At 41.3% G+C, this 12983-nt stretch overlaps 1 protein-coding gene across 1 annotated transcript in view; it reads left to right on the top strand.

Moving 5' to 3' along the window:
- Window positions 1-12983, top strand: part of SEMA3A (semaphorin 3A) — a 179270-nt gene that overhangs the window by 98071 nt on the left and 68216 nt on the right. Inside the window, exons 5-6 of the mRNA XM_040964932.1 lie at window positions 3499-3592; window positions 11671-11790. Coding sequence (XP_040820866.1) covers window positions 3499-3592; window positions 11671-11790 — 214 coding nt within the window. The remainder of the gene's footprint in view (window positions 1-3498; window positions 3593-11670; window positions 11791-12983) is intronic.

The following is a 12983-nucleotide window of genomic DNA, read 5'->3' as shown; positions in this document are numbered from 1 at the left end:
TGTTTCCAATTTAAATCATTCTGGAAAGCTTCTAGCGAGCTATTGGAAAAACTGATCCTCCTGGCAATGTGCAGATTTGAAGCAGGGAAATATTTTTTAAACATTTGTCCTAATTTTGACAAATGAAATATATGGAGGAATTTCCACCATCCCCTCAGAGATTCAATCCATATAGGATAGAATAATTTTATTGTGGCAATTATGAACAGCAGGAAAAGGAAATGAATGATTTTCTCTGAATGCACAGTAGGCACATTTTGTATGCACGATAACCATAAATCTTCACATGGACAATGAAATTTTCTCATCCTCCAGTTGTACATATGGAATCTGGATTTAAGAAGGGTTTAAGAGACTTACCTGAGGCCCCAATAAATGGCAGAGCCAGAGATAATACCTAGTTCTTTCTGATGTCAACAAGCTTGAGCCCCATTGCCACATGTAACAGGTATAAATTTTACACCACAAACCATGTATATAAGAAATATCATTATACTTCTCAATCAAGAAATCAAAAATTACATGTCTTTCCAGGCCTCCATCTAACTAAACTGGAAAGGAAATTCAATTTGCTTTGGCCCTCTGCAGAATCATATGAAAACCTATAAGATTGACACAGTAGATATCAGAAATTTGGGCAGGAGTTACCTGTAAAACAGAGATGTCAGGTACCAATAAAAGAGACAGTTGCTAATCGGTTGAACAGAAGGGGAAAAGCTTTGAGCACACTGCCTGGCACTGTCGTCAGCCTCTCTGGAACAGAAACAGCATCCAGTCTCTCTTCTGGGTATCTGATCTTTACCTTGCAGATTCAATATTACGCGGGATGGAAACTATCACCCATCTTCCGTAGCATTGTAGATTGATTTGTACATACAAGAGGACTTAGAAAATTCATGAGATCAGAGGATAAATTCATGTTGGCAGAAAACCTCAGAAATTTTTGAATAGCTTCCTCATAATAGATGTCTTCATGAACTATGTCAAAACCCTTAAGATGTGTGATTTCCAATATTTGTGCAACAAAATTGAGCTTATCTCCCAATTCCGTTTTCTGCAAACTTTTGGAAGTATTCCCATCTGGCTGCAGCTAGGAAGTGAGTTGCTTTGGACCACCGCTTCTTTGACTTTGTCAGCCTTTTAAAATGCATTATAGGGGCAAGAAGCAAGAGCAGCCTTTACATAAATCCTTATTTTCCACCACGCCACCGTATCTTCCTGCTTCCTCCAGTCTGTAATAAGGAATCACAAATTTCACTACAAATTTCAAATGTCACTATTATAATTTGTGGCAGGAGAACATAGACCTTTCTCTCAATATTTCTTTTTCCTTTTTTTACTATTTCCTAATTTTTAATCAAAGTACATACAGATCTCAGTATATATTAAGATGTTTAAATTTATAAACATATGACAGTATGTTTCATATCATAATTTCCATGTTCAAGAGACTATAATAAATTGTATTTGTGGAAAAGCATAGTCATCTATAAAACTGTCCTGCAGTATAGTTCTTTTGGCATATATTAGAAATGTTGATTTTAACAGTAACAACTTGTTTTGAACTTTCACATTATTGTGTTATCGTGGTAACATGAACAATATTAATAGAATAAACACAAAGGGTTTTGGTCTTTATTTTGCCATTTTCCATGTAAATTCTTGAATGTGCCCAGGAATGCTGTGAGATTAAATACCTGTATCCACACGGACTTGTGACTAGAGTCTCAGCAATGGGAAACAGTGACCCGACAGCAAGAGCAGGGTCCCTTGCCTAGCTGAGCCTGATCCTTGGCTCACTGCCTCCCCTCCTACAACTTAGCACAATTCTGAGAAAGCCCACAAATTACTGCTGAGCTCAAGTTTTTAAATTAAGCTGAGGCATCATTGCCAGAGTCTAGTAGGACCAATGCAAAGGGAGAATTGGATCGATGATTCTCGCTCTTGGTCATAAAACCGGAAAACACTCTTGGTTTGCTTTCTTTACCACAACCTTCCATATTTCAGATGAATTTCTAGAATCACTAGAGTCACAACTTGAAACCCTGCCATTAGTTCCATCAGAAATATTAAATGTTAAAATAAAGTGATCTTTATTGACCATAAAATGAACACCATTTACTATCCTAAGAAGACAGAAAATACTTTTATGTGAATAGAGAAACTGCCAAAAACGCTATTTTATTTCAACCTGTGGACAAGTTAATGTGCTACTGGAAAAAGCATACATATTCTGAGCTAATTAATTCCCAGAGCACCTACTTCTGAAAGGAGTGTTCAGAAATATCCTCCAATTTGTTCCACTGCTGCAGATGCTTGCACCAAGTTAGACACATTCCAACAGCGATGTCTTAGGTATGAATTAATTTCTTCTCCATCAGGTTTTTTGTTGTCATGCTTTCCTGTACTCTAACTCAAGATGAGCTTTTTGTTTTAACGTGTAGTCAAAAGTTCATTTTTCCTCCTGGGCCCTTGATTCCCAACAGAGCAGACTTCTCGGTTGCAAAAAAAAAAAAAAAAAGTGCTGCTTGTTCTAACAGTGTCACCTGCAGTCATGTGTATCCCCCTCATACATGAGGAGAGTCTCTTGCTTCTTGCCGAGAGAGTCAGCTGATGACAGCCAGTCTGGGGAGCTTCCCTGGTACCAAAGTGCCTCCTGACTAACGTGAGAATCTTGTAGGCACCAGAGAAGCACATAATGCAGAGTGGGGACCATGACCACCATGACCGTTGAACATGTCCTCCTGGAATATACAAGCAGAGAAGTGTCATCTAATGTGACAGTTAGCAAGTCATTTTGTTTTAATTTGAACCTTGGTATATCATGTGATAAAAAACTTATCAGTATTATTATCATGGCATGTCCTGTTCCTTTATAATTCATTGATGCTTTAGGACTTGCCGCATTCCAGCTGCTACTGAAAATCACCAGCCTAAGAAGCTATCTAACTAGTGATTGCTTGCTTGCTTGCTTGCTTGCTCTTTCTTTTTGTTTCTTTCTTCCTTCCTTCCTCCCCTCCCATTCCTTTCTTCCATTCCCATGATACAGTTTTGTGGATATAGTGCCTACCCCCTTCCCTCCATTTCTGCCCTCCCCACTGTCCCTTGTAAGGTACAATAATATAGTCTTTCGGTAGTAGTCTTAAGTCCAGCTTTCTGCTCTTTCTCTGTGTCCTGAGGGTCTGGTATCTTGTTATCAATGTATGTTGAGCAGTGTTATCAGGGCCTTATTTTATTTGGGAGTAGAGATGCATACAGCAGCTCTTCCTTGTTTCCCAATATTCTAGTCTCCATTACACCATTTGTTTATAAGGTTACACGTGTATACTTTCATGTCTGTATAGATTGTTATATTTAATCAACATGTTTTGCCATCTGTAAAATTTACACCAATCAAAAACGTTCCTTGCTGTTGCACCTGAGTGATCAATCTCTGATTTGCTGCTTTGTTGAAAACACTTGTCTTAAAATAAAAGAAACTCTTTCTATAATCTACAGGACAACATTTTTAAGCTGGAGGATTCCCATTTTGAAAATGGCCGTGGGAAGAGTCCGTATGACCCCAAACTACTGACAGCATCTCTTTTAATAGGTATGTAGCCAACAGTCCATCACATACTGAATTGTCCGTAAATCACACCCAATTTGCTTGTTCTTCATCGTCTACCGATGTATTGTTACTACTCATTATAAATAATTTTAGCATAAATTCACAAGTTACGTAGTCCAAGATTTTGAAAAACCCTTAAGTGCTGCTTGCTTGAGTCCATTTTGGAGGCCTAAACTGAGTGCCGGTGGAGATTGGCCCAACCCTAGCCATCGTGGACATCTGGAGAGTGGATGGGACAAATGGGAGCACTAGCCATCTGTGCCTGTATCTCTGACATCTTAAATAAATAAATAAACAAACAACTGACCTGCTCGTTCCACTACAATCCCAGCTTTGTTTTGTAAGAAAACATTTTGGGGAGCAAACATGGATGTAGTGGCTACGTTGCTGCTTGGGATCCTGGATCCCATATGGGAAGGCCTGCATTCAAGTCACAGCCAGCCTCTGATCCAGTGTCCTGCTAATGCAGCAGACAATGCTGCAAGTAGTGGAGTCCTTGCCACGCAGCTCCGGGATCCGCATCGAGGTCTGGACTGCTGGCTTTGGCCAAGCCAAAGGATGAAGGATGCAGCAGAGGACCACAGGCATCTCAGTGCCCTCTTCTCCTGCCTGGTCCCCTCCTCTCCGCTCCTCTCACGTACTTTCTCTCCTCTCTCACCTTCTGCCCTCCTCTGCCATCCTCTCCCACCCTCTCCTCTCCCCTCCTCCCCTCTCCCCTGCTCTCCCATCATCTCCTCTGCTAACCTCACCCATCCTCTCCTCACTTCTGTGTGTCTGTATTTCTTTGTGTATCCTCCATGCAAATAAGTAAAATAAATATTTTAAAATCATATTTGAAAGAAAATATTTTAGTTTTCACTTCATGAGTAAGTGCTTAAATAAGAAATTTTACAAATTATTTTAAAATATGAGATTCAGTGTATCCTATTAATTAGGTAAGAGTACTTCTGAACATTTTTGAGCATATAATTAAAAGATGTTTATTTTGTTTTAAAAAATTGAAAAGGTTAAAACTTGAAAATCTTTTGCATAATGTGTATTTTCAGTAACTTTAAATACACTCATACACATGAATTTCAGAATTTTTCCACTAAGCCAAAATTACCTTTCAATTCCATTTTCCATGAACTTTTTGTAGAAGCCTCAAAGTCCATAATTTGTCAGTGTCTCCATGTCGATCCCAAGGTGGTTCAACTGCCAGAGATCCCATTGTGTTGCTTGACTTGACTCATACTGACACTGTGGTGGAGAGGCCAGGCTAGGAAAGGCATTTGTTATTTTTCATGACTTTGAGTCTTCCTTTGCTAAATCAAAGCATTTTGTGACTTCCTCCCTCCTCTTCTCTGGCCACGTTTCTTGTTTTCTGTTATCCTTCAGCATTGCAGTTGGGTGAGGAATGTTTAAGAGGTTGAACAGGTAGAAGTATCCTTTAGCCTTCCCCTGACGGCGGAGCAAGCCCACACACAGGCTCTGATGCCCTGAACCATCTGCCTGCTCTCCGCGCTCCTCCCACTGTGGTTCCCGTGCTCCTCCCACTGTGGTTCCCGTGCTCCTCCCACTGTGGTTCCCGTGCTCCTCCCACTGTCGTCCCGACTGCCTCTTTCCTTCCTCTCCCTTGCTTCCGTCCAACAGCCGGGCCTACCAGCAACGTAAAGCACGAGAGCTTCTGGATTGTGATTCCACCCCTGAGCTTTACAAAGTTATGTAGCTTTTTTCCATTTTCATATAGTAAAATAATTAATTATAAAAACAATGGAGAAACTTTCCAAATATAATATTGCTAATTGCATTTTAATAGGTAGACTTTTTAACATGCAAATTTAGATTGTTAATTAATACGTACTAAGTTGATTTTTTTCCATCTTTTTTTGCAAATAACCATTTATGTCCTTCAGAAAATGTGGCTTAAGCCAAGCTGAGTATCATATTAGCCATGAGAATGTATCTTTTCCAGTTTATCATTGTTTAACAGATCCCTGTTCTTTTAAAAATAAAATTATTGCTGCATGAATTATTTTCTCCTTTGGCTTTCAATGTAGCTAATGTTAATCATGTGGTACATTGATTGTAGCCTTTTAACAAAGGATTGAGGCACGAAGCTAATGTAGCAAATTCAGCACGCTGATTTCGTGCACATGCCCGTGATTTCCTCAAGAGTTGAGACTGAAACTTGAAAATGGACTTAAACTAAGAGGAGGAGTCATGCCTTGTTCAAACTTGCACCCTATGCTTCTCTGAACTGCACAGTGAAAAAACAAAAAGATAAATATTCCTTAAACAACAATATCTGAAAGTGGGCCTAAGGCAGCTTTAATTTGTGGTATGTTTCTCAGAGGGGATTTGTCTGATTATTTTAATATTCCACTGAGAGGGGCTGATGACAAGTAGGTATTACCTAGCCCGTATGGTATGCATCCACATGAAGTCCACAAAGAATATGCAACTCCAGAGTTTGAGTTTTATATCAGATTGTCTTTGAACAAAACTGTATAGATTTACAAAAAGGAAAGGAGGGTGAGGGAAGTTCCGTGAGTTGGAGATCTGTGTGGTTAAAGACGAACAGGAGGCGTTTTAGAGAATAAAGCTTTAGGAAGCACAGCCCTGTGCCAAGCAGCACAGCAGGATACTGCAGTGCCTTTCAGAGGCGTATATGATACCTATTGGCAATGGCAAATCAGTCCACTTCTGAATCAGTCACACAGTAAAATACACAGACAAGGGCAGGCCGTGCTTAACCTGGTGAAATCCCACAGGACAGCCCGGCACCATTTCCATTCCATTAAAACTTCCAGAACTCTCTGCCTTCCACTATTTATTCCTTTACCACTGTGCAAGCAACACTCTCTGCTACAAGTACATTCCATCCCACTTGCTGCCTCTTTCTTAGTGCTCCTGCTGCTTAGGAAAGTAGGCTCATGATCTGATGGAGTTTTCAGCATAAATATTTCCTTCAGCACTTTACAAATTCTTTTACCTGCAAGGCTAGAAGCTGTTTCTAAAATACACAGACTATACACTGTAGGTTGGAAAATGCCCCTTGGAAAAATTGCTCTTCCCTAAAGATTTTGGGCACGTTCTGCTCAGCTGGACGTGGAGGACGAAATGGCAAGGTGGTTTCTGGCCGCTCCTCTCTCCCAATCCTGAGTGCTGACTCCAGGCTAGAACTATCTGTAAACTGGCTGGATGGATCTTGGCAGAAGATGTATTTTATGCCATCAATCCCACCACAAAACAATTTCACCCAGTAATAAACTTCAGAACTAGATGCCAGCCTAAAAAATACTATTTATGAAAACTACCGAGGTCCTGGATAGCCATTTCAAAGGTGTCACAGTTACTTAAACTGATGGCTGCAGAACATATGAATTTTCTTCTGGGCAATGCATAGTTACTGAATTAGTCCCCAAATCCTTATAATATGCCTTAATTTTCCAAGTTACCGTATAGTTAATTTTTCTAGTATTTGTCAAGAGCAAATATTTGGATGGTACAAAACTGCTCCCATCTTGATTTTTTTAGCACTTCTCATTTTATTCACCCTCAAATATCTGTGACATTAAGATGTCTTTATTAAAGATGGTAGTTGCTCCCCTGCTCAGAAAAAATTGCCAGGTGTGATCACAGCACAGGAATAAAACCCAGTGTTCTCCACACTGATTGCGCACCGTCTCACATTTTCATGATGTGAAAGCAATAGCCAACTTGAGAACCATTTCATTTCCTCACTGAAATCTTTTCCAGGCAAAGCAGCCCAAATAGTTTAGAAATATTCCATCACTAAGGCATATAGAGAAATTGATTTCAAAGTTCTGGGGCTTTTAGCTAAGGTTTATATCCTGAAGCTGGAATTCTGCCTTGCCTTGGGAAGGGTGCCAAGGAATTGAAGACGCAACAAAATCTTGACGTTGGGCAATGCTCCTGTGTAGTTTCAGAGAAGCAAGCCACTTCCTAAACTAATGCAAGATTTGAATATCTCTGAGCCTCAGTTACCTGGGGTCTAAGATGTTAGGGCCATCGTAGCACAGTGGTTTATTATGAGAGTTGAAGGGGACGATGTAACAGCATAGTGCTATTCTAAATGCTTGTGTAACTCTTTCGAATGGTTGTAGAACAGAAATAAACCAACAGAAATCCAGAGGGCAGTCATAGAGAGGCTGAGAGGCAGATTTGGCCCCCTAGGATAAATGTTGCATTATTAATTTTTTAGTATGCATGCATACAAACCACCAAGAATTGACAGTTTAGTCACAAAGCCAATTCGCTGTGTGTGTTGGTATACAGAAGGTGCTCAATAAACCTGAAGATGTAAAGTCATCCCCAGGTCCTTTCAGTCCCAGGGAATGGACTGTGTCCAAGCCGTGTGTGTGTGTGTGTGTGTGTGTGTGTGTGTGTGTGTGTGTGTGTGTGTGGTGTGCAAGACACAAACCTCAGTGTTGTTTTCCTCCTGTTTCTAATTACCCTGATACTCTGTGAGTGGCATTTTCCTAAGGTGTTAACAACATAATGGCTCGGTCTTCAGGCTTGTTGGATTGTGTGCACATTCATGTCACCTTTTTCATCTGCCCTAGTGAAGCTTCAAGTTCATCAGGAAATGGTTTTCGCCTTCTGTTCGCCCCTCACCGCACCCTTCTTAGGAATTGTAACCCAATACATTGACTGATCCAAGCCACATTTGGACTGCTTTTTGAGCTGTGAACAGAAAGCTTATAGCACATATGAGCGTGTGTTTGTAATACACGTGTCTCAGGTTACACGGCCACAGTGGAAATGCGGCTCATGGGACTTGCGATCATCTCAGTGCATACTTTCCTGAGAGACAGTTGAGCAGCTTGAAGCTAAGAAACACTGGTGCTCACATCCTAACTTCCCTGTTGGACAGCCTCCTGATGGTTAGTTATATCTGTCAGCACGAATTTATTTTAGGCTGATGGATCATTTCTGAGACATTGAACTGTTCATGTGTTTTTGGAGAAAGGCCCCAAGATCTTAGAGCATCCGCAACCACTTTGTGATATAAGAAGCAATTCTGCGAGTAGAATATGCCATCATAAACATAGTGAAACTGGACAAATGTCATGTTCTCTTTCACTGCTAGCTGAATATAGGTGGAAAGCCCAAAAATGTGTGTCTCACCCAGAATGCTATCTGAATTCTGGAAGGGTACAGTTTACCCAATATTAGAATTCAGATTTTCCAGGGTCAGAAAATTCTGATTAACACTGCTTCCGTGTATAACTTGATGGCTTCACAATTGACCTTGAAACTAACAAAGAGGCTTGGCAAGTAGGATTTCTCATTAAATGAATATGGTCTGCAAAAATCACCCAACTGAAATATAGTAAATTTCTTACAGTCAGATATCTTTAGATTATTTCAGACAGGCACGGAATGTGACAAGTCTCTAAAAAGAGACAGAAATGTTCAAGTATTTTAAATGGCGTACCCTGTGGGTTCATGTGATATTTCCACTTAATCAGAAATCAGCAAGGGTAGGAAACTGCCCATAACTTGGGGCCAACGCAACAAAGATGTCATACCTCATCTGGAACCATTGTCCCTGGGAATCTGAGAAGAGGCCTGATACAAAGAAACAGTTTCAAGCCTTGAGCAAACAGAAAACATGCCCTATAAGGTTGTCTCATCAGCTGCTACCTTCCAGTTTGTGGCAGTGAAGCCAGTTTTCACCAAAAACAGTATTTAAATGGGAGGTTGTTTCCCATGGCTAGAGGAAACTGATGCCTAAATTGCAACATTCCTTTGGCTTACAGATCAATTGTTTAATTCCCTTTTTAGTAATAGGCTGAGCGAAGTGCTCCTCTGCTGCACGTTTTCTGCTTCTCTGGATGACCTTCCTGTCTCTCTGAAAAGAGAAATCAGTCTTGCATCCTTCATTTGTGTGATTTTTTACCTCCCTCACGTTAGAGAGCATCAAGGAAATTATTATGAAATAGTTCAACAAGTGAATTAAGAGAAACAAAGCGAATACGTTTCTATATCCACGTGACAATTTGTGGGTATTTTCCTATCTCTGCTCCATCCTCAATAGATTTTATACGTAACAACAACGCAGCCTGTTCTGGAATTCCCTTTCCCAAGAGCAGCTGCATGACAAAAGTGATATTTAATTAAAGACATTCTTTACTCTTCCATTTCTACTTCTTATTATTTTTTTTATTGGAAAAGCAGATATACAGAGAGGAGAGACAGAGAGGAAGATCTTCCATCCGATGATTCACTCCCCAAGTGAGCGCAACGGCCGATGCTATGCCGATCCTATGCCGATCCTAATCAAACCTGTCGGACATGGTCTTGACTATGGCCTGATAGGAAATCGCTCGTTTTTTTAGCATTTGTTTATTTCTTTATGCTGTTTCTGATCATATTCCCTTACCTGTGTTTCAGCACTGTGAGGTTTGCCTGATCATTTATTATTTCTCAATTTTCAAAGGAAGACAGACACAAAATCCCCCTCACAGGTGCTGGAAACGGGCGTGACCATCTCAAGCTGCTTTCACGACACATTGTTAACTAACACCCCCTTATTTACACAGACCGAGAGGAAGAAGCATCCAGCTGGCATTTAAAAATATAGCACACCTGCCATCATTTCTAGGTGAAGAGATAAAATATTCACCTTAATAAAAAACTTACAGCGACTGAAGAGAGGTTAATGCAATTGATATGTGTGTTTCCTAGTGTCTTTAAAAACTGTGATAGGTGTATTAGCAAGATGAAGATCACTTTACATTGAGTTCGGGAATAAGATTGCCAAATTGCATATTAAGGAGAGTACATTAGATTTTCACTTGACATTTAATTAGGTGAAGAGAATACAAGGTCCTTCTGAATCCCAAAGACACAACACTGTGGCAGCTCAGGATGGCATATGAACACTCTTCACTTAACTATCAATTTGTGCTCAATGTATTTCTGAGTCATCGCAGTGTAAAGTGGGTGATCACACAGGTAAGCCCCACTGCCCGGATCAGACACCTGTCCATGCTGTGCGGGTGATGGGTTGCTGCTCTGTGAGACCTTTGTGGAGGCCTGGACTGAATCCCGGTCCTGAATTCCTAAATCTTAGCTTCTGGCTCGGTCCAGCCCTGGATGTTGTAGTTATTTGGTGAATGAACCAGCTGGTGCTATGTCTGTCTGTCTCTCAATCTCTCTCACTCCCTCTTCCATCGCTTCTTCCCTCCCTACTTCTCTCCATCCATCCATTCCCTTAACTCCCTGCCTTTCAAGTAAACTTTCAAATTTTATTTGAAAATTAAAATTTCAAAAATAGTTTAAATCATATTAATATTTTCCCACTTACGTAGTATGAAGTACCTGGAAAATGGTAGATGATACAAATGTACACATTAAAGGGAAGGAGAGAGAGCTTTAAATGTCAAATACCTACAACAACTAGGCATTCAGAACTCAGTCCAGATTTCCCACATGGGTGAAAGACACTCAGGTATTCAAGCCAGGGTACACACCACTAAGAAGATGGAATGAGAACTCAAACTAAACACTCCAATACAAGAGGTGCTGCCTCTCCAGGCCACAAGCAGGGAGCTGGATGGGAAGCGGAGCAGCCAGGACAGGAACCCCCGGCCGCATGGGTTCCTGGCGCTTTGAAGGGAAAAGATTAGCTGATTGAACCATTGTGCCAGGCCCTTGTGATATATTACTTTGCTAAGTAAAAATTAAAGCCAGAGTACCTTTAAAAGAGAAAAATCAAGCAATTCAATAAATGTAGTTTTCATTGTATACATTTGTCAGAAGTCAGAGTTGAAAACAAAGTTTGGGGTTTTGGTAATGTTTACAGTATCTGATTTAACTTAGACATTCCACATTAGAACCGAATGATTAGTCAGATCATGACATGGTGATCACCTGCTGATCCTGCGGAGAAAGGCAAGGGACGAAATGCTGGCAGCCTGGGGCAGGGCAAGGAGGGCGACTGCCATTTTCCTTCATCACAGTCATACCCTGAGACTTGGATGTTGTTTGTTTTCTGTCTTGTTTGGAGTAAAGAATGTGGATGTGATTTTGTTTTTGTCACCACCCAGATGGAGAATTATACTCTGGAACCGCGGCTGATTTTATGGGGCGAGACTTTGCCATCTTCCGGACACTTGGGCACCACCATCCTATTAGGACGGAGCAGCACGATTCCAGGTGGCTCAACGGTAGGTGGTGCGGGAAGAGCCGGGGCCCCGCAGCGCAGAGGGGCTGAGGTGGGGAGACCTGCCCTCCTCACACACTACACACAGGATGACTCCATGGCCACGGCTGTCACACTGACAGGGGTGATCTCATGGCCGCATGTGTGAGAAAGTTGAGCAAAGAAGAGACAAGGGAGCTGAGAATCCAGGAAAACAGGGGTGGTGTGCCAAAACCGAAGTTTCCCAGTAGTTGACTGTAGAAATAACAAGATCTGAGCTGCTGCTGAGGAAGGGAAGCTATGGAAAGAGATAGGGTCCTGAGGAGTGATACCAGGACAAACCTCGCAGGGCGGCACTGTGCCTCTTCCCAGCACTCGGCATTGCTTGAAAGCATCGTATTATCTCTTCAACATAAAAAATACCTCGGTGTTGATGATGTTTTACATGGACACTGTGAAATATCATTGGGGTCTTCAAAAAGTTCCTGTCTTTCATCTTTAATCTTCTAAAAAGCTCTTTCCTGTCTTACAGCCAAAAGCATGCAGGCCAATCTCTTATCTAGTGCAGTAGTAGATTGGCAACCAGAGCACAGGCAGTGCTTGCCTACTCGATCAAGGCTATGCTGGCTTAACAATTAGTCTTTCTACCTTCATCATTCATAAATAATTTCAGAGTAGTAGAAAATGTAAAAGATGCATTTGCTTAAAGTAGTATTTTCATTCATCTTTTTTTCTTGTATAAATTTTATTTTTGATACCTTTTACATATTTGATTAGGGTGCTAAGGGTCAATGGGTAGAGGACAGTGGGTGACACCATTGTTTTCACATTCCCTTTTTCCCTTCCTGTATCTGGGGAAGGGAATTGATAAGGGGAAAAGCCACACCCAGCCTCCCGACAATCCCAGGGTCCCCAGTGTGGGGCATGCTCCGACGGGCCCGCTCAAGTGGTTTTGATAGTTGAGCAGTTCTGTATTGTTGCCAATCTGGCCACTCCAATCACAATGAAATCTCTCCAGACTCCACTGGCTGACATAACCCACCTTAGGGACTCCCCCAGCCCAGGGATTCACTACCGACCGACACTTGGCTGGGGTAATTGACTGATTTGTTCTGTCCTCCATCCTCGGTTATGATACCACGTGTCCTCTGCAGGCTCCAGTGTACTGCCATTTCCTCCATGTGCTTCTGGATATGCTGTGCCCTGCTCCATCTAAGC

This window comes from Ochotona curzoniae, unplaced genomic scaffold, assembly GCF_017591425.1.
Source record: "Ochotona curzoniae isolate NIBS_2020 unplaced genomic scaffold, NIBS_Ocur_1.0 scaffold_3835, whole genome shotgun sequence".
Taxonomy (NCBI): domain Eukaryota; kingdom Metazoa; phylum Chordata; class Mammalia; order Lagomorpha; family Ochotonidae; genus Ochotona; species Ochotona curzoniae.
The sequence above is the reverse complement of the archived record's forward strand: the minus strand, read 5'-3'. Positions and strand labels throughout refer to the sequence as shown.